Genomic DNA, 27,612 nt, shown 5'->3' with positions numbered 1-27,612 from the left:
TACAATCGCCCTTGGCAGAAGTACTGATACCAACCGGGAATATTACACATCGTCTCATGTAGAGCAATCAAGATCCATCCAGATTTCTATAGTATACAGTATGGTGCATTGTATATCCCAAAATAACACTCATAGGAAATAAAATACCATGACGGCTCTTAAATGTTATCTCATATTTTTATTTTTTGTGTGTTTTTTTTGTGATTTTATATCCATATATCCTACATACAGATATTTAATGTGAGTTAAAGGTAATAGGTTGCACTATGAAACGTCCAACGCATTTCTGTACCTTTCTTTAATATAAAGAATATAAAATTTGTTATAAATGATAAGTCAACGTCATCATAATATATATATATATATATAATATTAAAAATCTAATATAATAAATGTCTAAGTCATTATAATGTATTATAAATAAATGGGGGTAAAGTGATGGTGGCAGAAGGGGTCAGGACAAGACAGGACAGAGCTAGAGAGGCTCAGGAAGTAAAATATTCATCGAAGACGGTACTCTATGCTTTGTCTTCGGCAGACCTTGGTCTTGGTGGCTACCAACCTGCCTCCATTATAAAACCATAATTCAGTCCTGTAGATAAAAGAGTGGCTTGAACCATGTTTTATTTGCCCAAAGAAAAGGCATGTCTGGTGGAAAGCTCCAGCAAAACAACATATTTCAGGACACTGATCGACTGATTTCTCTAACATTCACAAATGACTATATAGGAGAAGACATTTTGGTTCATGTGTCCAGACCATGACTGGCAAAGTCTTCATCTGCTTTAATTTCACCATGTTGTTTCGGGTTCCTTGGCTCTACCAAAAGAAGGTGATTGTGAGTTCATCCATTTCTGGAGCAACTTCTTATAAATAAACCCTATGGCAAGTGATTGGCTCCAAGGTCAACTCCAAATCCGATGGTATTCTGGGTACGTTTTAGGCCTATCATTGTGTAAGAGCCTGAAGATTGTTTCAGTCCAGTCCCATTTACTTCAATGTAATATAGTCCATGAGGAATGTTCATGATATCCATATAAACGTTCCTTTATACTCTGTTTCCATCCGTCCTGTCCTGATGGTTATTTATTAGGCATAAGAGACCTCTGGTCTTTGGATCTTGACCTAGATATTGAATGACAAATTCAGATTAGAATTCAAGTAGATTCATGAAACATTCCACACACTGCATGCAAAATTCAAGCAAAGGCATTGACCAATGGACTTACCTGAAGTGTGGTATCAACATTTTCTAAGTTGGCCTTAAACCTTTCTCTGCCGGATGCAAAGCTGCCACTGGAAGAATCTATCGAAGAGAAGAAGAATATATAGACATGATGAGACGACTTAATCGTATCCATCCATCCATCCATCCAACTTTAATTTTGATGTTCAGCCTAAAATTGTAAAATGTTCCCATCTTAACTCCAGTATGACCACTGAATACTCATGTTTTGGGACTGAAGTCATTGCTAGAAGCTATAGAGCTAACGTCTTAAAGATAACCAAGATGTTCTTGTTCTTGTCTAGTTTTGGCAAGATTCTGGAAACTCATACAGGCATAAAAACATTCATTTCTACTCTCGTCATGTTTTGGATAGAATGAGATTATGAGATGACTATACCTGGATCATCGTTATCGAAAGCATTGGTCAGATTGACGATACCGCGATCAACATGCCATTCGTTTTCTACTTCATCGCACCAATTGACTTCATCGCTGGTTACAAATGGATCCCTAAAATCATGAAACAAACCCAAGATATAAAAATTAATTTAGTTTACAAAACACACTAATATATATATATATATATTATTATTATTATTATTATTATTATTATTATTATTATTATTATTATTATAATATTGGGTCTCCTCTTATTCAGGGTTCTTATCTCTAGGCCAAAGTGGAATGTATATCTTAACCCCTTAAGGACCCTGCAGGGTATTTTCGCTAATTTCTCGCTCTGCATCTTCAAAAATCCATAACACTATAGAGCTGTGTGAGGGCTTATTTTGTGCGTAAAAATTTTTACTTTCCCATGATGTTATTTATTATTCCATGCCATGTAGTGGGAAGCCGCAAAAAAATTCCAAATGTGGAAAAATTGAAAAAAAACTGCATGTGCGTCATGTTCTTGTGGGCTCAGTTTTTACGACTTTCACTCTGCGCTCCAAATAACACCTCTACTTTATTCTTTGGTTCGGTGCGATCGCGGTGATACCAAATTTCTACCGGTTTTATTGCGTTTTAATACATTTTCAAAAATTAAACGAATGTGTACAAAAAAAGAAAAAAAGTATTTTGCCATCTTCTGACACTGATAACTTTTTCATACTTTGGCGCACGGAGATGTGTGAGGTGTCATTTTTTGCGAAATGAAGCGACGTTCTCATTGCTACCATTTTGAGGACTGTGCAACATTTTGATCATTTTTTATTAAATTTTTTATGTCATCTAAAAAGGTGTAAAAGTCGCGCTTTGAACATTTGGGCGCCATTTGCCGTTCCGGAGGTCACCGCCGTCAATATCCGTTTTTATATTTTGATAGATCGGGCATTTTGGGACGCGGCAATACCTAATCTGTCTGTGATTTTTACTATTTATTATATTTTATATCAGTTCTAGGGAAAGGGGGGTGATTTAAACTTTTAATATTTTATTATTTTTTTACATTTTTTAAACTTTGTTTTTTCTTTTTTTTTCCCACTATTTCTTAGACCCACTAGGGTAGATTAACCCTAGTTGGTCTGATCGCTCCTGCCATATACTGCAATACTACTGTATCGCAGTATATGGCATTTCTGCTCACTATACATTACAATGAGCCACAGGGATCCTGTGAGCTGATTTGTTTTTCTGAGAGGAAAACAAATTGATTTATTGAAGAGCAGAATAAATACTGAAAAATCACTTTTGGTATAACTTCAGATGAAACTATACTTAAGGAAAACTTAGAAAATGGAAAGAAGTGACTTGAGACATCTTTGCGACATTTGTAACAAATGTCTCAAAAAGAGATATGAAAAAACAAACCATTTAACACAAGGAAAAAGTGAGTTTGATAAATTACCAAAGAAGCAGACAGAAAAAAGGCAACCAAAAAGACGCCAAAACATATAGAGATAAAATAAATGACCCCCGTTGAATGGATTTATAGTCTCCCCGGGTTCCATACTAACCAGGATTTGTCACTCTTGTTTCTGATGACGAGGAAGAATATAATACAAATTATAACCAGCAGAATTGCGATGGATGCTCCGACGCCTCCGTAGACTCCTGACTTTAATATCTTCCCATTACAGTTAGGTGATGTGTACATGTAAAGATCAGTTCTTGGGCATCTAGAAATAAAAATTTATATTAGCAAACAACATAGAAATCTACAAAAATGTAACTTCAAGTTAAAAGGGTTTTCGAGTTTAACTGGGACCCTCTAGGTCTAGGGGACCGGTGTGCAGCTATCTCTCTCTCTGTGTAGATGGTGACATTACCACTGCAGCCAATCAGGAGCAGGACCAGGACCAGTGATGTCACAGTTTAACGGTAGCCATTGGGATGAGTTATGTACAATTTTTTATTTTTTCCTTACCCCTACCCTAACCCCTATGGATTTTCTGGCACGTGCACCACAATGTTGACCCACAACATAAACATAATTCGGGTTATTTAGCACTGGTTTTGCAGGGCTTTTTTGGCATAAAAAAAGTCTCCAAAAAGTTGCATTGAGGGTTTTTGGGGACTTTTCACTGCTAAAATGTCTCACTGGGCTATTTCCGCCTCTTCATTAATCTGGTGTAAACATGGAACTACTGCTGGTGCAAAGCCAGATTCACGACTTGAGACTTATGCATTTTGAGACTTTTCTGGGACTATTTGAATAAAAATTCCCAGACACAAAGTAGACCATGAGAACATTTATTAGAGGGTCAAAGCCACTTTAATATATCTGATGGGCACCGGAGCTCCATAATAGACATAGAACTGCCCCAAGGAGCCGCCTAATAATAAACAACCTCCAATATGTGAATATGATAAATTGTATCACTGCATAAGCATGAGTATTTGTATCTCAGCTTGGAAGACAATTTTGACCCAGCCAAGAAAGTCAGCAAACAAATGGATCCAGGAGAACAGTGAGAATGGGTTGACATATGAGAGAACAGTGAACATAGTGGACCTCTTGTGGTCATTTAGTGAATCATACAGAATGGGGGTCATTTACTAAGGGCCCGATTCGCGTTTTCCTGACGTGTTACCCGAATATTTCCGATTTGCGCCGATTTTCCCTGTATTGCCCCGGGATTTTGGCGAACGCGATCGGATTGTGGCGCATCGGCGCCGGCATGCACGCGACGGAAATCGGGGGGCGTGGCCGAGCGAAAACCCCGACGGATTCGGAAAAACCGCCGCATTTAAAACAATAAAAGTGTCGCTTGGGACGCACTTACCTTCACTTGGTCCAGCTCTGTGAATTCCAGTGCGTTCAGATGCTTTTCAGCGCAGCAGCGCCACCTGGTGGACGGCGGAGGAACTGCCTTGATGAATCCCGGCCGGACTTGAATCCACCGCAGAGAACACGCCGCTGGATCGTGAACGGACCGGGTAAGTAAATCTGCCCCATCGTCTTATGAGGATAAACAATTCCTTTAAGAGGTTACTTACAGGCAATGTGGGCCAGTAATGTTCTTCAGTTGACAACTTCCGCCATTGCAGTCAAATTTTGTCTCGCACTGAGATACACAGACCAACCCTATATTGGTAACCACTGGATCATAGAAGTCTTGGAAACCAAGTGGGACTCTCATTGAGCACAGTTCTGTAAAGTAAATGCAAGAGTTTAGAAGTGGATAGGTGCAGCATGTGACTTATTTTTTTCATGTGGTACCTCGTTCTTCAAGCAGGGTGATCATACACTTCCCAAAACTTATTTCCAGAACCTGCTGGAAACTTCCACAAATTAGGTGATTGAAAGTCCCCTTTATTTGTCTTATCCACCATCCTTTGAAGTATTGTATAGGTCCTACAGAAATCAGTGGAGCTCAGGATGAGTTTACAGGTCTTATGGTCAGACTTATATGGAGTTTTTTATCATTAGGAGGCTTCTTGGGACAGATCTATGTCTAATTGTGCAGCCCCGCTACCCTTCAGATTCATTAACTCTATTCGGACCGCCCACTGACTCTAGACGTTAGCGGGCGCCAATCACGAGTCTGCAGCGACATCTTTAGTTTTCTACTGCTCCTGCGCTAGCTGCGGGAGCAGGATCGGGTCTCCGGGTGTCAGAGACACACGGAGACCCTAGGGAGAAGGGACTTGGGGTTCGTTACAGCTTCTCCCTTCTCTTCTCCCAACCGCCTTGCACTGAATGAGCACGATGCACAGAGGAGCCGGCGCTGTCACCGGCTCCATAGACTCGGCGGTCACGTGACCATTGGGTCTAGAGGGTTTAAACAGAGCTGCTGGGTTTAATTAGACCCCGTCCAGCTCTGATTAGAATCCCCAGTCACAGGAGGTCATTTCTCAGTTACCGGGGAAAACTTGCAAAAGAGAAAAAATAAAGTAAATTTAAAAAAAAAGAAGTGAAAATGTCTTCCAGGGGTCTTTTATGACCTCATGGGGGACATATAGAAGTAAAAAAACACACAAAAAATATTAATAAAAATACATTCACATTTCCCCATGTAATACAAAAAAAAAAAAAAAAATCCCCTGCTACACTACAAAAAGCATCGCCATAGTCGCCCCGTTTGCCTGAGGCTATACATATGATATATCAAAACGACTGAAACAAAATAGGAAATTCATTAATAATGCTCATTTTGAGTTAATTTTAATATTTAAAAAAGTACTATCAATTGTTTTTTTTCAAAAAGTCTAAAAATGCATAAAAAGTCACATAAACCAGCAGGAGACTGGAGTGACTATGAGACTTTTTATGAGACTTTTTGCAAAAGTCATGAATCAGGTTTTGCACGGCGTAGCACTAGCTGCAGTTCTATGTTTAGGCCAGATTAATGAAGAGGTGTTTTTAGTCTTGTGAGACTTTTTAGCAGTGAAAAGTCTCAAAAACCCTTGATGTGACAACTTTGAGACTTTTTTACACCAAAAATCCCATAGTGTGGTATCCTGTTCTGCGGATTCGATGGTTAGAGATTCAATTCATTTTATGAAACAGCCCTTTAAGTTGTTTCCTAGTAGATGATTGAAGGCTTCCTACTTTAGTGCATGGAACATGGTTACGACAGCTCTCTTTGCCACGCAATTGTCCTCTCCGATCTATCATTAGGCCTCACTTTTGGCTAGCGAGGTCCATTAAAAGTAATCTCTTCAAAAATACATGTCTTACCATATTCAGTTGGTAGAGTTTCGTTCCTATCAACAATATAATCTTCAGCAATGCATTTCTCATCATTCTTCTGGGCTGTAAAGGTTACGACAAATTCATTACATATTGAAGATCTGTACAACAACCCCATGAAACCAACACAACCTTCTCATTATGGTCCTGCCGTATTTGTGCTCTACATGTAATGCTGGGTTCACATCAAGTTTAATGTACAGACTCATAGGAAAAGCTCCTGAGGGATATGCTGAGCATAAACATTGACATATGCCGGTGCACGAGCACCGGTGTATGATACCCCCCCCCCCCCGCTGCATTATGGCAACGCGAGAGGCTTCAGGGCCTGGCGTAGAAATAAACATAGCAGCAGCGAGTGTGCAAGGCGCCGGGACAATAATCCCCTGCACCAGCCCACTCCCAACCAGCCATGCCCCCCCTTCAGGCCCCTTCACTGACGTGGCGCAGGGGCCCTGATAAATATGCCCCACAGTGTCAGACGGAGGGCTGGTTGTTGCCCCGTTTGACCAATATATATCAGATCCGCCGAAAAAGTCAGGATAGAAGGACGCAGCAAGCTACGTCTTTTCAAGCTGTTCCCTCCTGCTAAGCAGCATATGGCCACAGCGGAGGCAACAGAAGGCTATGAGGAGGGGATGCAGCATATTGCATCACTCCCCCAAGCCTTGACCAGCGGATACGTCTCTCAGCAGGAGGAGAAGACGCGGTGATGTCACTGCACACCATACATCAGCAGTCCTCCTCCCCACCTCATAAGTCCATGATTGTAAAGAAAAGGACTACCGGCTGTGTGTGGTATTACAACTTAGATCCACACACCGGTCTTGTTCTTCTCTATGCTAGAGAGAGGCGTCCAATTTATTTCCTTAAAAGCTAGGTCTTCTCCAGCCCTACATAAGGCAGAAACTCAAATCTTTACCACCTAGAAGCTGGCAAAAGTTGTTGTGTCGAATTACAGTATTTTGCTATTCCATGGAAATCGACAACCCCTTCCCACCCATGAAACCCGGAAAAGTGCCATGGGCTGTGTACAATCAGTAGTACGTTGGGGGAGGGGAATAAATTCTACACATGGTCATGCTTTTACTTACCGGTTGCGTTGCATACAATCTTGTTCAGCTCTTTCTCTACACTTTGTATAATCTCTTCAAATTGTTCAGTTACATTGATATCTGGCTTGTATGCTATCTCAACAATCACGTTATGGTCCACTACAATGCTTCCGTTTCTGCGGGTGAGAGGTGTGACAGGTTACCGATGCACTTCATGGAGAGACACTGCGCATAGATCCCTAAAATTCATCCCATTTAAATCCATTGTTTCCTTAACCTCTGTAGCTCCATATTAGTAGGTCAAATCTTGTTTAATCTGGCCAATATGGACACAAATCAGATGTACACAGTGTTAGAGTTCCATGGGCACCCTCATAGAAGATTATTCTGGGGAACCACCCTCACCTAGAAATTACACCCAGGTAGTCTCGATGGTCACAAGTGGGCAAAACGAACTTTGATTCTCTGCCTGGTAACCAGGCAGAGAATCCAGCGAGTCGGACTGGGCATATACTCACCCTTGAGTCTAGCACCACCTCCCCAGGACGTCATCAGTTACTCCTCAATCCACTCCCCCTTTCCGATATGTCACTAAGCCATCTCGCCAAAATCTTGCGCATGTGCATAAGCCGCTCGCCGTTGTCATGCGCACCATCCTCCGCCTCCCTGCGCATGCGCGGCTTTTCCCCTACCTCATGCGCAGTGCGGTGGTGGAGGGCGAGGACTGCGGCAAGCAGCCTATGAGCGTGCATGAGATTTCGGCAAGACGGCCAAGTGACATATCGGAATGTGGGTGTGGATTGAGGAGTAACTGATGAAGTGCTGAGGAGGCGGCTGCTAGACTCAAGGGTGAGTATACGCCCAGTCCGACTCGCTGGATTCTTTGCCTGGTTACCAGGCAGAGAATCAAAGTTCATTTTCTCCACTTGTGACCATCAATCAAGTTAGTTTAAAAAAAAACGTGCCCTTAGGCAAATAAAGCTCTATGGGAACCTGTCTAATTCTCATTTTTTTCAAACAGCCGTGACAGGTTCCCTGTAAGGACTGAGGTAAGTATCAGCTCTTCATTATTTTACACTACCTGGGACTCCTAGCTAAAACATTTATGAACCTTAACAATTCTTTTAAAGGACATATACCAGCAGGATTACTGGTGTGTGCCCCCTCTGGCAGGATCTGCTCTTATTTTAGCTTCTTATGCTCTGTTTTTTTTAAATGCTTTTAAAATTATGCAAATAAGCCTGAGGGGCTCCGAGCTCCATTGGTGTTAATGGAGCCTGGAGCTCCTTGGCTCATTTGCATAATTTTAAAAGCATTTTTTTTCTTAAAAACAAGGCCATAGGAAGCTTAAAAAAAGAGCAGATCAGGCCAGAGGGGGCACACACCAGTATGTCAGTGTGCTTGGTTTACTACCCTTTAGACTGTTGGTAGATGTCCTTTAAAGCTTGGGCCCACCAGAGGATCCTCTGTTACTGTGTTGGACTAGTCCGACCATCATGCATACAGTATATTTTTTGGTAAGTTGACAATTTAGTTATCAATCTGTTATAGATTTTGTTATCCAAGCAACTCTTTGTAGACTTATTGGGGAATATTTATCAGGGCCTTTTTTTGCCGCGTCATTATCATGGAGGCCCTGAAATAATCTTATCCTGCATCATGTGAATAGGAAATAAATCCATTAGGGCAGATTTACTTACCCGGTCCATTCGCGATCCAGCGGCGCGTTCTCTGCGGTGGATTCGGGTCCGGCCAGGATTCATTAAGGCAGTTCTTCCGACGTCCACCAGATGGCGCTGCTGTGCTGAAGAGCATAGGAACACACTCAAGTTCATCGGCCTATTCCTAGTGAAGGTAAGTGCAAGCTCCACACCATTTTTTTAAAAAAATGTGCCGGTTTTTCCGAATCCTTCGGGTTTTCGTTCGGCCACGCCCCCCGATTTCCGTCGCGTGCATGCCGGCGCCGATGCGCCACAATCCGATTGCGTGCGCCAAAATCCCGGGGCAATACAGTGGAAATCGGCGCAAATCGGAAATATTCAGGTAACACGTCGGGAAACCGCGAATCGGGCCCTTAGTAAATGACCCCCAATGTCTGGAAAGGATCAATTCATTTGTTAAATAAAAATTCCATTTTTATATTAGAATTAGAGTTAAGTAATTATTTACCTGATTTTCAGGATTTCCACATCTTGGTAACCTGGAACATCTTTATAGACATCTTTCATCTGTAGGTGGATGGAAGAAAAATGGGAAAATTACAATCTTTCCGATAAAATTAGTTGATGTAACAGAGGTGCCAAGTGAACCCATAACATAGATAGAACCATATATAAAAATAAGCAATATTTTCCATATTTTACACGGCACTTATTTACGCCATAGTCTTGAACTGCTCCGCACAGGAAGTTAGATGTAAATTATACTTATTTTGCAGTTCCAGCGTCGCAGCAATTGCCGGTTCTCGAAGTGCGGAGCTGGAAGTCACCAAGGTCTGATATGGCCACAACGTGCTCCAACACTGGAAGAGCTTGGGTACAGCTTATCTATAGTGGACGTTGATACCCAACACTTGGCTCCCAAACTCATCCATTGTTCAGAACTTTTAGAAAGTCTAATTAAAGTTACATTTTAAATCTTTTGTTCATACTTATCATATAATGATATTGATATTGATCCACTCACATCTGCTTTAAAATTTTCCTCAAATATTTTATAATCTTCGGATTGCTGGTCCTCCAACTTTTCTGTGAATTCCAAGTTAACGAATCGTACCTCCACTGGAACGTTTGCCACAGCGGTTGTCCCTGTGTAAAGAATATGTAGTACATAGTGAAGTTAAGAGCGGAGATATGCTACATGTCGTTTGGCACATGCCTCTGCTGAAATCTTGTATGCCCCTGAAAGGGTTCTGGTCCTCCCACAGTCTATGACCTCCCACATTTTTTCATAGTCTTGTCACTTTGTGACAGTTTTCAGGTTACATATAACCAGTTCTGCACCATCCAGGAGGCGAGGTGAGCACTTTGCCTCAGACAGCAGCTTCCTTGTGTCTGCAGATGGCAGCAGTTTTCGAGTGATACAGTCAGCTCAGCATTTAAGAGACATTCAAGCTTCCCCCAGCAGCAGTCAGGAGTGGTATGGAAATTTATGGCAGGAAAGAGGTACTCTGGTACCGGTCAGTGGCAGTGACCTTATTTCACAAAGCCCCTCAAACCTTCATATGCAAATACACTGGGGGTCATTTACTAAGGGCCGATTCGCGTTTTCCCGATGTGTTACAATGTGTGTCTTGTCGAAGGAACCATCATTACAACAAGTACAGTGAAATTGCTCCAAAACACCATCTCTTTGAGGTGAACCCCTCTTATAAACGGACGGGATTTCCAGTGACTTATTTTTGGTTTCTCTGTGATAAGACCCCCCGCCCCCACTTCTAGTATTCTAATGCAAAGTGAAGTGTTTAAGAGGTTGATCCTAAAAAGGTTTTATTGCTCCCCCCCCCCTGGCAAAGTAAAAAAAAAGAAGCTAAAGCCTGGTTCCAATATACTGGATTCACACACATTTTTGTGCACCCCGCTATCCAAAAATGTAACCAAAAATGGTTCCTATTAATACTGAATGTAATTTATCTTGTTATTTGCTACATATGGTGAGTGCTGATAAAGTTTTAACAAAAAAGCAAATGACTTCACTTAATCAACCCCCCTAAATAATGTCATATTTACCCTAAAAATGAATACATTGAAAAATACAACTTCAGCAAAAAACAAGCGAGCCCTCATAGGCCTGATAAAACGGATCTCTTTTGGATGGTGAAGATTTGGTTGAGGATTTCAGGGCTGAGACTATAAAGCAGCCCTGGCAACAACCACCTCCGGCCCACATACAATCCACATAAAAACATTTTACTTTGTCTCCATTTCACTTCTGTGTATTATGCCAGCTAAGCCTCATGCACACGGATGTATTCTACGCCAGAGCTGGGGACCCAGGTGTAGCATACAGCTGGCTGGAGAAGAGAAGGGTGGAGTGCTCCTCACCCCTCCCCTCTCCATAGGGAGCCGTGCAACCTCAACATATATTTAGCAGAAGATAAAGCATTTTACAGGTGATGGCAAACATTGTGCTCACCGTTCCATGTCATGCACAATGCATTTCTTTGATGACCGTGTGCTAGATGCCGTTCCTATGGCTAGCTTACAACCGCCCTACATGTTCGGGTATATGGGGCCTTAGTTAGCTTTGTTTCTGATTGTTGTAACGTTGAGTCACCATATACATTGGGGCACATTTACTTAGCCGGTCCCAGCGCGATCCCCAAGGTGCGTTGTCCGACGAGGATGAAGTCTGTCCGAGATCCTGCATGTGTCGCTTCCCCGCTCAGGTCCGCCGGAGTTCACCTTCTTCTTCCCGGTGTATGTGAGTGCATGTCTTGCTACACAATTTGAATTTTAAATCCCGCGCTTTGTCTGAATCAGTCGGGTTTTCCGACGGCCACACCCCCCAATTTGTGTTGCATGAAAGTCATCGCAATTGCGCTAAAAACCCCTGTTAAATATGGCGCAAAACGGAAATAGTCGGGAAACCCAATGGAAATGTGCCCCGATGGGGCAGATTTACTTACCCGGTCCATTCGCGATCCAGCAGCGCGTTCTCTGCGGTGGATTCGGGTCTTCTGGCGATTCACTAAGGTAGTTCCTCCGCCGTCCACCAGATGTCGCTGCTGCGCTGAAGAGCATCGGAACGCGCTGGAGTACACCGAGCCGGGCTGAGTGAAGGTAAGCGTGTGCCGAGCGACAATTTTTTTTTTTAAATGCGGCGGTTTTTCCGAATCCGTCGGGTTTTCGTTCAGCCATGCCCCCCAATTTCCGGGGCAATACAGGGAAAATCGCCGCAAATTGGAAATATTCGGGTAACACGTCGGGAAAGCGCGAATCGGGCCCTTAGTAAATGACCCCCAATGTCTTTAATGTTTGTATCTTGAGACTTGTAAAAGCATTGCGGAATGGGAGGGAGGGGGCTATATCCCTGATTGCCCTTACATGTAACCCCACCATCACTAATGTCATTAGATGCATAGATAGCTAATCTCTCGTAGAAAACCTGTCCTATCTCTCCTAAAATACTTGCGAATACTTAGAATTTCTGCTTGTCTCGTTCTATCATCTCAATGACCCTATTGGAAAAAAAAATCTAACAGAATCAAAGAAACTTCAACCATTTTTACATCGATTACCTCCTCACACAAAATTTTCCCATTTTACATAAAATTCTTAAAATCTGAAATGAGGGATCCATATGAGGGTCTTACCAATTTCAACTCTGTCTATGACGTATTCACACAAGGGTCCATAAAAATTCTCATAACATATGCACTTTATGCCATCGTACGTGCCGCCGTTTTTACATTGTACTGTAAGAGAGAGGTATTCTGTTACAACGCACTCATCTTATCCAACAAGAGCAAATATGTTATGTTAGTAGAAACCAATATAAATGTCTTGAAAAGTAAAGTGTATCAGATAAGACTAAGCCACAGCCTTTAAAGGAAATCAACCACATGGAGCTAATGGTTTCAACCCACTGGCGTGTGCTCCCTGAAGCAGATCCATTCATCATTCTGCTGTTTATGGTTTATTTTTTTTATGGAAAAGGACTTTGAGAAATATAAAAATGAGCCTCAGGGGCTCCTGTGTACATCTTAGAAGCCCCTTCTTGCTCCATTGGCTGTCACCAGTTCTCTGGCATGGGAGCAGAGGAAGGAAGATGTGAATAATTTCTAGCCGATGGAGACAGACGGGATTTCTGTGATGTACACATGTAGCTGCTAAGACTCAATTTTATATAAACCATAAACAGGATGAAAGAGTCATGTTTCATGGTAATGTAAGCATGCTGGGGTTAAAACCACTAAATCCATGTGGTTAACGTCCTTGAAATTACGTTAAGCCTTGTCCACTTACACCAGCCTTGACCCCTTATAGCAGAAGTCATCCAACTTTTTGCATTTTTCATCTGTTTCCACATATTGAAAGTGAGTGACCCATATGATAATCTTACCTTTCCCTCTGTCTAAAGGGATTTCACACAGAATTCCATAATATTCTGGTTCACATATGCACTTTGTGCCATCGTACGTGCCGCCATTCTCACACGGTACTGTGGATGAGAGTGTCATACCGTTATTTATTGATAACCAGATGTTCATGTACAACCACTTAAGATCAGGACCACAAGGACCATCCTGAGTCTTCCTTTCCTTACTGAGTTACTGTACTATTCACTTTATGTCCTCAACATAGAAGACGTGCTAATTTAATGAAATGGGTATCAACCACATGGAGTCCATATTTTTGATGTCGATTATTTTTTTGAAGTTCCTTACATTGGCCATCAGTGACTTACTGTACCCGAACCAGAGCAACGTCGTTTATGTAAAGTGTGCCATAGTCTCCTACTGTATTAGGGCTTTTACAGAGAATTGAGGAGCCAAGCGTCAGTGAGAACTACCCAGCACCAACACACTTGTCTGAGGGGAAGGTCTTCCAACAAGTTAAGCAAACAACCAGGTTCCTTAGAGTTACAGGGGCACATTTATTAACGGCCCGATTCGCGTTTTTCCGCCGGGTTTTGGTATTTTTTTCCGTTTTGCGGCGAATTCCGCCGGGATTTTGGCGCACGCGATCAGATTTCGGCCGGGTTGTATGCAACGGAAATCGGGGGGCCTGGCCGTCGGAAAACCCGACGGATTCGGAAAGACCGCCGTATTTAAAAAAAAAATTGGTTGCACGCGCCATACTTACATGCACCAGGAAGAGATCAGTGAACTCCGATGCAACTCGGCGGACCTCGGTGCAGCAGCGACACCTGGTTTGACATCGGGCGCAGGACCTTCATGAATCGCCGGAAGACCCTAACGCTCGTTGGAGAAGCCGCCGCTGGAACGCGAATGGACCGGGTAAGTAAATGTGCCCCACACTGTCTAGACTCCGAAAAAGATTCTAGAGAGCTTTATGGCAACTTCTATTTTAGGGATTTCAAGTGCCAGTCATTGCATTGAATGGATCTGAAGCAAGGATTACTTTTGGTTACCGGCATTATGGGCCATAATAGGGATTATGAGCCGTATAAGGATCATGGGCCGTATACCTAAATGAATTGTGTTGGTAAGACGACATACATAACATTATTTCACTTCATTACCTGTAAATATTCATATTCTATATAAATGTTTTTAAGTCTAAAAACAAAATAAATAATAAAATAGTACTTACGTGGTGTAGTTACAGATGTCGTTTTGGTGGTGGTTGCAGGTGGAGTTGTGATTGTAGTTGTTGTTTGAGATGAAGTTGTGATTGTAGATGTTGGAGTTGTGGTTGTAGATGTTTGAGATGGAGTTGCAGTCGTAGATGTTTGAGCTGGAGTTGCAGTCGTAGATGTTTGAGCTGGAGTTGCAGTCGTAGATGTTTGAGCTGGAGTTGCAGTCGTAGATGTTTGAGCTGGAGTTGCGGTCGTAGATGTTTGAGCTGGAGTTGCGGTCGTAGATGTTTGAGCTGGAGTTGCGGTCGTAGATGTTTGAGCTGGAGTTGCGGTCGTAGAAGTTTGAGCTGGAGTTGTGGTCGTAGATGTTTGAGCTGGAGTTGCGGTCGTAGAAGTTTGAGCTGGAGTTGTGGTCGTAGATGTTGGAGCTGGAGTTGCGGTCGTAGGTGTTTGAGCTGGAGTTGCGGTCGTAGATGTTTGAGCTGGAGTTGCGGTCGTAGATGTTTGAGCTGGAGTTGCGGTCGTAGATGTTTGAGCAGGAGTTGCGGTCGTAGATGTTTGAGCAGGAGTTGCGATCGTAGATGTTTGAGCTGGAGTTGTGATTGTTGTTGATGGAGTTGGAGTTCCAATGTCAGTTGATGAAGACAATGTTATGATTTCAGATGGTGAGAAAGATGAAGGGGGTGTTGTTTTTTCAGAAGTTTCCAAGGGTGCAATAGGAGTTGTTCTGGTCACTCCAGAAACTTCAGCAGTTAAAATTTCAGCTTCAGAGGTTGGTGATGTGGTTTCAGTATCTCCAGAACCTTCAGGAGTGGTGAATATTTTAGTGAATGTGGCTGATGTGGTTTCAATTTCACCAGACCCTTCAGGTGCGGAGGTTTCAATAGGTGCAGTTGGAGATGTTTCTGTGCCTCCAGAACCCTTAGGTGTGGTTAATATTTCAGTAACAGATATTGAAGTGGTTTCAATTTCTCCAGACCCCTCAGGTGTAGAGATTTCAGATATTATAGCTGTAGTTGTATCAGTGTCTCCAGTTGTGAACATTTCTGTTGCAGGGGTTGGAGTTGTTTCAATTTCTTCAGACCCTTCAGGTGTTGAGGTTTTAATCGGTGCAGTTGGAAATGTTTCTGTGTCTCCTGATCCTTCAGGTGTTGTTAATATGTCAGTTACAAAGGTTGGTGTTGTTTCAATCTCTGCAGACCCCTCTGGTGTAGAGATATTGGGTAGAGCAGTTGGAGTGGTTTCAGTGGCTCCAGATCCTTCAGGTGTTGTGAATATTTCTGTTGCAGGGGTTGGAGCTGTTTCAATTTCTCCAGACCCTTCAGGTGTTGAGGTTTCAATGGGTAAAGTTGGAGATGTTTCTGTATTTCCTTCAAGTGTTGTTAATACTTCCGTTACAAAGGTTGGTGTTGTTTCAATCACTCCAGAACCTTCAGGTGTGGTGATATTGGGTTCAGCAGTTGGAGTGGTTTCAGTATCTCCAGAACCTTCAGGTGTGGTGAATATTTCAGTAACAGAGGCTGTTGTGGTTTGAATTTCTCCAGATCCCTCAGGTGTTGAGACTTCAGTTGTTATAGTTGGAGTCGTGTCACTGTCTGCAGATCCTTCAGATGTTGTAAATATTTCTGTTGCAGGGGTTGGAGTTGTTTCAATTACTCCAGACCCTTCAGGTGTTGAGGTTTCAATCTTTGCAGTTGGAGATGTTTCTGTGTCTCCTGATCCTTCAGGAGTTGTTAATATTTCAGTTACAAAGGTTGGTGTTGTTTCAATCTCTCCAGACCCCTCAGGTGTGGACATATTGGGTACAGCAGTTGGAGTGGTTTCAGTGTCTCCAGAAGCTTCAGGTGTGGTGAAAATTTCAGTAACCGAGGCTGATGTGGTTTCAATTTCTCCAGAACCCTCAGGTGTTGAGACTTCAGTTGCTATAGTTGGAGTTGTGTCACTGTCTCCAGATCCTTCAGGTGTTGAGGTTTCAATCTTTGCAGTTGGAGATGTTCCTGTGTCTCCTGATCCTTCAGGTGTTGTTAATACTTCCGTTACAAAGGATGGTGTTGTTTCAATCTCTCCAGACCCCTCAGGTGTGGAGATATTGGGTACAGCAGTTGGAGTGGTTTCAGTGTCTCCAGAACCTTCAGGTGTGGTGAATATTTCAGTAACCGAGGCTGATGTGGTTTCGATTTCTCCAGAACCCTCAGGTGATGAGACTTCAGTTGTTATAGTTGGAGTTGTGTCACTGTCTCCAGATCCTTCAGGTGTTGTGAATATTTCTGTTGCAGGGGTTGGAGTTGTTTCAATTTCTCCAGACCCTTCAGGTGTTGAGGTTTCAATCGTTGCAGTTGGAGATGTTTCTGTGTCTCCTGATCCTTCAGGTGTTGTTAATATTTCAGTTCCAAAGGTTGGTGTTGTTTCAATCTCTCCAGATCCCTCAGGTGTGGAGATATTGGGTACAGCAGTTGGAGTGGTTTCAGTGTCTCCAGAGGCTTCAGGTGTTGTGAATATTTCGGTAATAGAGGCTGATGTGGTTTTAATTTCCCCAGATCCCTCAGGTGTTGAGACTTCAGTTGTTATAGTTTGAGTTGTGTCACTGTCTCCAGATCCTTCCGGTGTTGTGAATATTTCTGTTGCAGGGGTTGGAGTTGTTTCAATTTCTCCGGACCCTTCCGGTGCTGAGGTTTCAATCTTTGCAGTTGGAGATGTTTCTGTGTCTCCTGATCCTTCAGGTGTTGTTAATACTTCCGTTACAAAGGTTGGTGTTGTTTCAATCTCTCCAGACCCCTCAGGTGTGGAGATATTGGGTACAGCAGTTGGAGTGGTTTCAGTGTCCCCAGAAGCTTCAGGTGTGGTGAATATTTCAGTAACAGAGGCTGATGTGGTTTCGATTTCTCCAGAACCCTCAGGTGTTGAGACTTCAGTTGTTATAGTTGGAGTTGTGTCACTGTCTCCAGATCCTTCAGGTGTTGTGAATATTTCTGTTGCAGAGGATGGAGTTGTTTCAATTTCTCCAGACCCTTCAGGTGCCGAGGTTTCAATCTTTGCAGTTGGAGATGTTTCTGTGTCTCCTGATCCTTCAGGTGTTGTTAATATTTCCGTTACAAAGCTTGGTGTTGTTTCAATCTCTCCAGACCCCTCAGGTGTGCTGATATTGGGTTCAGCAGTTGGAGTGGTTTCAGTATCTTCAGAACCTTCAGGTGTGGTGAATATTTCAGTAACAGAGGCTGATGTGGTTTTGATTTCTCCAGAACCCTCAGGTGTTGAGACTTCAGTTGTTATAGTTGGAGTTGTGTCACTGTCTCCAGATCCTTCCGGTGTTGTGAATATTTCTGTTGCAGGGGTTAGAGTTGTTTCAATTTCTCCAGACCCTTCAGGTGTTGAGGTTTCAATCGTTGCAGTTGGAGATGTTTCTGTGTCTCCTGATCCTTCAGGAGTTGTTAATATTTCAGTTATAAACGTTTGTGTTGTTTCAATCTCTCCAGACCCCTCAGGTGTGGAGATATTGGGTACAGCAGTTGGAGTGGTTTCAGTGTCCCCAGAACCTTCAGGTGAGGTGAATATTTCAGTAACCGAGGCTGTTGTGGTTTCAATTTCTCCAGAACCCTCAGGTGTTGAGACTTCAGTTGTTATAGTTGGAGTTGTGTCACTGTCTCCAGATCCTTCCGGTGTTGTGAATATTTCTGTTGCAGGGGTTGGAGTTGTTTCAATTTCTCCAGACCCTTCAGGTGCTGAGGTTTCAATCATTGCAGTTGGAGATGTTTCTGTGTCTCCTGATCCTTCTGGTGTTGTTAAAACTTCCGTTACAAAGGTTGGTGTTGTTTCAATCACTCCAGACCCCTCAGGTGTGGAGATATTGGGTACAGCAGTTGGAGTGGTTTCAGTGTCTCCAGAAGCTCCAGGTGTGGTGAATATTTCGGTAATAGAGGCTGTTGTGGTTTCAATTTCTCCAGATTCCTCAGGAGTTGAGACTTCAGTTGTTATAGTTGGAGTCGTGTCACTGTCTCCAGATCCTTCAGGTGTTGTGAATATTTCTGTTGCAGGGGTTGGAGTTGTTTCAATTTCTCCAGACCCTTCAGGTGTTGAGGTTTCAATCGTTGCAGTTGGAGATGCTTCTGTGTCTCCTGATCCTTCAGGTGATGTTAATACTTCTGTTACAAAGGTTGGTGTTGTGTCAATAGCTCCAGACCCCTCAGGTGTGCTGATATTGGGTTCAGCAGTTGGAGTGGTTTCAGTGTCTCCAGAAGCTTCAGGTGTTGTGAATATTTCGGTAATAGAGGCTGATGTGGTTTCAATTTCCCCAGATCCCTCAGGTGTTGAGACTTCAGTTGTTATAGTTGGAGTCGTGTCACTGTCTCCAGATCCTTCCGGTGTTGTGAATATTTCTGTTGCAGGGGTTGGAGTTGTTTCAATTTCTCCAGACCCTTCAGGTGTTGAGGTTTCAATCATTGCAGTTGGAGATGTTTCTGTGTCTCCAGATCCTTCAGGTTTTGTTAAAATTTCAGTTCCAAAGGTTGGTGTTGTTTCAATCTCTCCAGACCCCTCAGGTGTGGAGATATTGGGTACTGCAGTTGGAGTGGTTTCAGTATCTCCAAAAGCTTCAGTTGTGCTGAATATTTCAGTAAAAGAGGCTGTTGTGGTTTCAATTTCTCCAGAACCCTCAGGTGTTGAGACTTCAGTTGTTATAGTTGGAGTTGTGTCACTGTCTCCAGAACCTTCAGGTGTTGTGAATATTTCTGTTGCAGGGCTTGGTGTTGTTTCAATTTCTCCAGACCCTTCAGGTGTTGAGGTTTCAATCGTTGCAGTTGGAGATGTTTCTGTGTCTCCTGATCCTTCAGGAGTTGTTAATATTTCAGTTATAAACGTTTGTGTTGTTTCAATCTCTCCAGACCCCTCAGGTGTGGAGATATTGGGTACAGCAGTTGGAGTGGTTTCAGTGTCCCCAGAACCTTCAGGTGAGGTGAATATTTCAGTAACCGAGGCTGTTGTGGTTTCAATTTCTCCAGAACCCTCAGGTGTTGAGACTTCAGTTGTTATAGTTGGAGTTGTGTCACTGTCTCCAGATCCTTCCGGTGTTGTGAATATTTCTGTTGCAGGGGTTGGAGTTGTTTCAATTTCTCCAGACCCTTCAGGTGCTGAGGTTTCAATCATTGCAGTTGGAGATGTTTCTGTGTCTCCTGATCCTTCTGGTGTTGTTAAAACTTCCGTTACAAAGGTTGGTGTTGTTTCAATCACTCCAGACCCCTCAGGTGTGGAGATATTGGGTACAGCAGTTGGAGTGGTTTCAGTGTCTCCAGAAGCTCCAGGTGTGGTGAATATTTCGGTAATAGAGGCTGTTGTGGTTTCAATTTCTCCAGATTCCTCAGGAGTTGAGACTTCAGTTGTTATAGTTGGAGTCGTGTCACTGTCTCCAGATCCTTCAGGTGTTGTGAATATTTCTGTTGCAGGGGTTGGAGTTGTTTCAATTTCTCCAGACCCTTCAGGTGTTGAGGTTTCAATCGTTGCAGTTGGAGATGCTTCTGTGTCTCCTGATCCTTCAGGTGATGTTAATACTTCTGTTACAAAGGTTGGTGTTGTGTCAATAGCTCCAGACCCCTCAGGTGTGCTGATATTGGGTTCAGCAGTTGGAGTGGTTTCAGTGTCTCCAGAAGCTTCAGGTGTTGTGAATATTTCGGTAATAGAGGCTGATGTGGTTTCAATTTCCCCAGATCCCTCAGGTGTTGAGACTTCAGTTGTTATAGTTGGAGTCGTGTCACTGTCTCCAGATCCTTCCGGTGTTGTGAATATTTCTGTTGCAGGGGTTGGAGTTGTTTCAATTTCTCCAGACCCTTCAGGTGTTGAGGTTTCAATCATTGCAGTTGGAGATGTTTCTGTGTCTCCAGATCCTTCAGGTTTTGTTAAAATTTCAGTTCCAAAGGTTGGTGTTGTTTCAATCTCTCCAGACCCCTCAGGTGTGGAGATATTGGGTACTGCAGTTGGAGTGGTTTCAGTATCTCCAAAAGCTTCAGTTGTGCTGAATATTTCAGTAAAAGAGGCTGTTGTGGTTTCAATTTCTCCAGAACCCTCAGGTGTTGAGACTTCAGTTGTTATAGTTGGAGTTGTGTCACTGTCTCCAGAACCTTCAGGTGTTGTGAATATTTCTGTTGCAGGGCTTGGTGTTGTTTCAATTTCTCCAGACCCTTCAGGTGTTGTGGTTTCAATCGTTGCAGTTGGAGATGTTTCTGTGTCTCCTGATCCTTCAGGTGTTGTTACTACTTGTGTTACAAAGGTTGGTGTTGTTTCAATCACTCCAGACCCTTCAGGTGTAGATATGTAGGGTAGAGCAGTTGCAGTGGTTTCAGTGTCTGCAGAAGCTTCAGGTGTGGTGAATATTTCGGTAATAGAGGCTGATGTGGTTTCAATTTCCCCAGATCCCTCAGGTGTTGAGACTTCAGTTGTTATAGTTGGAGTTGTGCCACTGTCTCCAGATCCCTCAGGTGTTGAGACTTCAGCTGCTATAGTTGGAGTTGTGCCACTGTCTCCAGATCCTTCAGGTGTTGTGAATATTTCTGTTGCAGGGCTTGGTGTTGTTTCAATTTCTCCAGACCCTTCAGGTGCTGAGGTTTCAATCATTGCAGTTGGAGATGTTTCTGTATCTCCTGATCCTTCCGGTGTTGTTAATACTTCAGTTACAAAGGTTGGTGTTGTTTCAATCTCTCCAGACCCCTCAGGTGTGGAGATATTGGGTAGAGCAGTTGGAGTGGTTTCAGTGTCTCCAGAAGCTTTAGTTGTGGTGAATATTTCGGTAATAGAGGCTGATGTGGTTTCAATTTCCCCAGATCCCTCAGGTGTTGAGACTTCAGTTGTTATAGTTGGAGTCGTGTCACTGTCTCCAGATCCTTTCGATGTTGTGAATATTTCGGTTGCAGGGCTTGGAGTTGTTTCTACTTCCCCAGATCCTTCAGGTGTTGAGGTTTCAATGGGTGCAGTTGGAGATGTTTCTGTGTCTCCAGATCCTCCAGGTGTTGTGAATATTTGGGTAATAGAGGCTGATGTGGTTTCAATTTCCCCAGATCCTTCAGGTGTTGAGACTTCAGTTGTTATAGTTTGAGTTGTGTCAGTGTCTCCATATCCTTCAGGTGTTGTGAATATTTCTGTTGCAGTGGTTGGAGTTGTTTCAATTTCTCCAGACCCCTCAGGTGTTGAGGTTTCAATGGGTACAGTTGGTAATGTTTCCATGTCTCCTGATCCGTCAGGTGTTGTTAATATTTCAGTTACAAAGGTTGGTGTTGTTTCAATCTCTCCAGACCCCTCAGGTGTGGAGATATTGGGTACAGCAGTTGGAATGGTTTCAGTGTCTCTAGAAGCTTCAGGTGTGGTGAATATTTTAGTAACAGAGGCTGATGTGGTTTCAATTTCTCCAGAATCCTCAGGAGTTGAGACTTCAGTTGATACATTTGTAGTTGTGTCACTGTCTCCAGATCCTTCCGGTGTTGTGAATATTTCTGTTGCAGGGGTTGGAGTTGTTTCAATTTCTCCAGTACCTTCAGGTGTTGTGGTTTCAATCGGTGCAGTTGGAGATGTTTCTATGTCTCCTGATCCTTCAGGTGTTGTTAATACTTCCGTTACAAAGGTTGGTGTAGAGATATTGGGTACAGCAGTTGGAGTGGTTTCAGTGTCTCCAGAACCTTCAGGTGTGGTGAAGATTTCAGTAACCGAGGCTGATGTGGTTTTAGTTTCTTCAGAACCCTCAGGTGTTGAGACTTCAGTTGTTATAGTTGGAGTTGTGTTACCATCTCCAGATCCATCAGTTGTTGTAGTTGGAGTTGTGTCACCGTCTCCAGATCCATCAGTTGTTGTAGTTGGAGTTGTGTCACCATCTGCAGATCCTTCAGTTGTTGTAGTTGGAGTTGTGTCACCGTTTCCAGATCCTTCAGTTGTTATAGTTGGAGTTGTGCTACCATCTCCAGATCCTTCAGCTGTTGTGGTTTCTCCAGCTTTAATTCTCTCTAAGTTTGTTGACCTTTTATTTACATGTAGGAGACTGAAATTGGAATCTTTGTATAATAATTGTTTTTGAAATTTCTCACCACCATTTTCTGAGAACAATGGTTGATTTCCTCTTGCATATATTATAGAATATCCATTTTTGTGTAGTTTTTGATTTTTTGCTTCTTCTGAATTTAATGTACTCTCTAAGATGTGAACCTTTTCTGCACCAGGTTCTGGCAATTTGATCTCATTTTGATGTGTAGCATCAGTACTATCTGATTCATCTAGATCTTGGTCCAGCCAGCTATGAGGACTCCAGTGGGCCTCTATGAAAACAAAAATTATAACATTTTTTAATAAATGTCAGTTTTTTGTATATCACATTTATATTAAGAAAGGCTTAATCATAATACATAAAGAATCATCCCCATGAGCTTGTTTTTGGTGACAACTTTATGGACAGAATTGACCTTATTATTGATACTGAAAAGAGATGACAGCTTTGAAGGGTCATATTTCTAATATCACCTACATTCTGGATTATGGATTCCCTATTTAGGACCTTAATTATTTTTCCAGAACAAACATTGGCCCACATTTATTAAGATTAGTGCAAACTGTATTAGGTGCCGTTTCTCTTTTCAGTGTGCATGGGGCGCCAGATTCCGGAAATTTGGCTCACGCTCTTAATGAGTATGGAGCCTCCCATGGCCTGCACTGCTCGGGAGGTGTGCACCAACTTTTTTAGGTGCAACTTCAACATAGAGAGTACAACTCAATTCTGTAAAAAATGGTTGCTGTCAAAAATGTGGCGCACCTTCAGACTGTGCCCCTTTATGTGCATCCTTTTGTGACGTGCCGAGCATAGTGCAGCTGCGCCATGGGGGCTTATTTTGTCAGTATTTGTACTGGTGGGCTGCTGGGGCTGTGTTATGGCTGCCGCAGACACCAGGTGATGCAACGTCCATCTAAAATAGGGTCACTGTGAAGAGGTTATTGGGCTTATGCAGTTTCATCAAAATGTATCTTTGATTTCGTATGCATAAATGTAGACTCAATTTACAGCTAAAATTAATGATCAATCAATGTAGTTGTACCATATTCACCTCTAAAGACTAATATAAAATAGCAATTGTCAGGCGGTAACGTGCGTAGCTTTATCAAAATGATTTATATATTTATATTTACACTCAGTCACAGCTAATTCTAATTCACCTGGGATTACCCACATCAGACCATGTCACGAGGCTTATGAAGGTCATGGAGACCCCAGACCTGACCTATTATAACTTCCAACCACAAATCTAAAATATAATTAAAATCAGTCCAGACCCCAATTTATACTAAATCAGACTCTGAAATACCAGTTGGGACCCCAGTAAACCCTAATATTTTGGTTCCCCACCATGGATTTCCTAGACCCTGGCATGACCCACCACTCATTCTTATACATCAACAAGGCTTCCTATTCCATTTCCTTCCTATACCCTTCACTTCTAAATATTAACTTCTGTGTCTTAAACTAAAAGTTATGAAGCAGCCATAGGCAATATGTACCATAAGGTAATTAGTAGTTTGAGCAGATATCCCTATGGCACCTCCCACTGTAGATTCATACTGATCCTGTACAGTAGGTCATGGTTTGCGATTCCATTATACCTATAGTGGGCGCTGTGCGACAGCTTTCTGGCCATGAGAGAGTTTGTTGAATTGTCTCAGATCACCATTGTAAAGGAGAGGTCTCCACTTAGGACTACAATAAATTAATGGAGGGTAAAAAGAGCATACCCAAAGCATTGCTATCACCTGTTCTCCATTTTCACAAGGCTCATTTACATTAGCTAAAAAAAAGAAGTCTTAGAGGGCTGATGAGGCCAGTGCTATTATCCACAAATTATTTTTGGTGGCCTGGTACCGATTTTGCATTGGGCTCCAGCAGCTTTCATCCCCCGTGTAATGGAAGCCGCCACCACCCTATAGTTTTATTATGCCACTGCAGTAATAATAGGTTATCGCTTTTTTCCTGTGTGGGCTGTAAAACCTATCTTGATTACAGTTCTAGTTTATCAGTCATCTCGTTACACCTCTACCTGCAGATTACTAACTCAGCACAAAGATTACGAGATAAAAAGGATCATTTCTTTTTCCCGACATCACGGGGTGGGAGCAATGGCTCTCAGGGAACAGACCGTGAACAGACCGAAGACTTGTAAACTAAATAAATGTGGACAATGCCAAAGCTCAGTCCTTTCCCAATATGTGTGGTTGTTTTTGGGAAAAATCATTGATGATCAGAGGGGGGGGGGGGTAATAATGTTTTTCAACATTTTCGAGGAGCCATTATTTCCTTACGAAAGCTTTAGTCATAAAAAGTGTCCTAACCCTTTCATACGATGATACATGAGAGGTACCTGACCTTATGTTACATTTAACAGGGCTTAACACACCAAAAAACACAGAAAAAAAGTGTCTGACCCTACTGCTTGATGATAAACTACACTCACTGACCTTGTTGAACGATGATCTTCTATGGAAACTTGACTGACCATGGTAAATGATGATAAACCACATGAGAAGTGAAAATAAATGAAAAGTGACCGACTATGGGAACTTATAAAAAACCACATGTAAAGGGAAGATACATGAAAAGTGACTGACCCCGGTGCTTGATGATTTGATGAGTCGCTGACCCTGTTGAAGGGTGATTTATCATAAGTGGGCAACCATCAGTCATGAAAACGTCTGAGAAAAACCTCATGATGAACCTCATGAGAAATGACTGACCCCGATGCACGATGATAGATGACATTATAAATGGCTGATCATGTTATAGTTGGATTCATTAGAAGTGTATGACCATCATCTATCGAGGTAAAGTTTAGCCGGAAGAGTGGCTGACTCTGGTGCATCAGAAATCCACGAGGTGTCGTCCTGGTCGTACAGGCGCTGCTTCACTCAAGGATATGGCCACAGTGTTTTTCATAAAAGTGATTTTTATTTTTATTAATAGGCACAACGCGTTTCGGCAACTGACGAAGGCTCCCGCCCAGAGCCGAAACGCGTTGTGCCTATTAATAATAAAATCACTTTTATAAAAAACACTGTGGCCATATCCTTGAGTGAAGCAGCGTCTGTACGACCGGGATGACACCTCGTGGATTTCTGCTTTACCGCCGGGTCCGTCACTCTGGATGAACAGACCTTTCGTCCCGTGGGCAGCAGCTCCTCCATCTTACAACACGTATACTTTATGCTTTCCATATAGCTACACCAGGTGAGAGTCACTCCCTAAGCTATTTTCTCCTGTGTAAAAGATCTTACTTGAGTTCTCTGCACTCTCTTTTTCTTTTCTCTATATTGGCTGAGTTGTCGTATGTCCGCGGAACCCCACGGTCCTCTGCTCAACACCAGTCCCTCTGACTCTGGTGCATGATAACATATGGGGACTTATCAAGCAATGATTTATTGGGATCGGTTGTCTTCCTCCAAGCATAGACCATGGATCGGTCTTATAAGTATATAGTGTATTATAAGTACACAGCTCTCTTTTACCGTACATAACACATGAAGACATGAGAAATGGCTGACCCTTCCACATAATACATCAGTAGTATCCGACTCCCTTCCATGATGGGACATGATACATGACTTATCCTCTACTGTCAAAACTGTCAAGATACTGTTAGGATTTGTGTGTCCGGCTCAACATTACCCAGAATACACATGGCAAACAAGAAGCCTTGAGGGTCAGGTAATATCAAAATCATATTCACCTTTCAGAAAAATAATTACTCATAATCGTTACAGAATAAAGAAAAAAATGTATAGAACAAGTGAAAAGAAGAACATAGGACCATATAAGTCCAAAATCAAAGGCAAATAAAAAACAACTCTCATTTCTCCTTATACCCCAACCTTTACTTCTCATCCAGGGATCACTCCAGAACCTATACATAAAATGTAAATCAAGTAGCCCCAAGACATGTCCTAATTCCCTTATCGGGGGAGATCAATTCTACCATTTGTATCAATTTCATACATCTCTGTGATCTTGGGTCTTTTCGCAATTCTTATACAGACAGACACCCGGTTACGTACAAGATAGGTTTGTTCTTAAGTTGAATTTCTATGTAAGTCGGAACTGTATATATTATAATTGTATATCCAGACAAATTTTTTTATTTGCACCAGTGACAATTGGAGTTTCAAATTTTTTAGCTGTAATGGGCCCAAGGATTATCAATAAAGCTTCATTACAGACACCTTGCAGCTGATCATTGCAGTCTGGGGCTATAGTAACATCCAGAGAGCTTCACCAGAGGTCGGAGTGGGCAGAGGGGTCCGTATTTAACTAGGGGCCGTCTGTAAGTCGGGTGTCCTTAAGTAGGGGACCGCCTGTATAAAACTTTTACCTCCTTTCACCAAATATTTGAGAACAAGTTCTGTCCCTGCCCTTTCATGAGACTCAAAATGAGCCTGGCCATCCCTTCCATGATGATTCTTAAAAATTAGTTGTCCAGACCTTCCGACAACAAGTTCATACCACCTCCAAGGTGGTCAAAGCAGGTGTCCCTACTAGATGGTAGCAGTAGGACTTGCACCTGATAGCAGGACATGTATCCGTTTAGCACCAATTTAACCATAATCTTCATAAATTATATGAAAATTATTTTTATTGTTATTATTTAATGTATACTAAACAATTATAATAGAAATATAGATATAATAGTTTTGGAATTGTACTATAATTATAGTAGTATACTGAAGTATTAAACTTTGTAAATACCTAACATAAAAGAAAAAAAAATATCAAAAAATTCACATTCATCACTCACCTGCCGCCAGAAGACTGACTCCAAGTACAATAAATAAAGCTTTTCTCCAGTCTATATCCATCTCTTTCTCATAGCGTCCACCATCAATAAACAAGTTTTGTCCAGAGAAAAAAAAATCACATCCAACCGAGCTTCCAA

The 27,612-nt window shown here is 42.4% G+C and overlaps 1 protein-coding gene across 1 annotated transcript; it reads right to left on the bottom strand.

Annotated features, from left to right (window-relative positions):
* Window positions 1–27,612, bottom strand: LOC140128267 (uncharacterized). The gene is made up of 13 exons (XM_072149842.1): window positions 27,475–27,612; window positions 14,695–22,965; window positions 13,481–13,579; window positions 12,732–12,833; window positions 10,103–10,224; window positions 9,587–9,645; window positions 7,457–7,593; window positions 6,351–6,425; window positions 4,667–4,820; window positions 3,184–3,345; window positions 1,626–1,738; window positions 1,230–1,306; window positions 1–1,125 (listed from the first exon to the last, which is right to left on the bottom strand). The coding sequence occupies exons 1-13, from the start codon at window positions 27,533–27,535 to the stop codon at window positions 1,090–1,092; spliced, it is 9,468 nt and encodes a 3,155-aa protein (XP_072005943.1). The 5' UTR covers window positions 27,536–27,612; the 3' UTR covers window positions 1–1,089.

Source organism: Engystomops pustulosus, chromosome 4 (genome assembly GCF_040894005.1).
Source record: "Engystomops pustulosus chromosome 4, aEngPut4.maternal, whole genome shotgun sequence".
Classification (NCBI taxonomy): Eukaryota; Metazoa; Chordata; class Amphibia; order Anura; family Leptodactylidae; genus Engystomops; species Engystomops pustulosus.
Note: the sequence above shows the minus strand (reverse complement) of the source record. Positions and strands in the feature narration are given on the sequence as shown.

Bases quoted from the DNA above. Each gene is read 5' to 3' on its own strand.
- LOC140128267 (XM_072149842.1), bottom strand. From the start codon at position 27,535: ATGGATATAGACTGGAGAAAAGCTTTATTTATTGTACTTGGAGTCAGT. The intron at 12,834-13,480 runs GTAAGATTATCA...TCTCTCTTACAG, and splicing joins CCCTTTAGACAGAGGGAAAG to TACAATGTAAAAACGGCGGC. The intron at 6,426-7,456 runs GTAAGTAAAAGC...TAACCTTTACAG, and splicing joins GATTGTATGCAACGCAACCG to CCCAGAAGAATGATGAGAAA.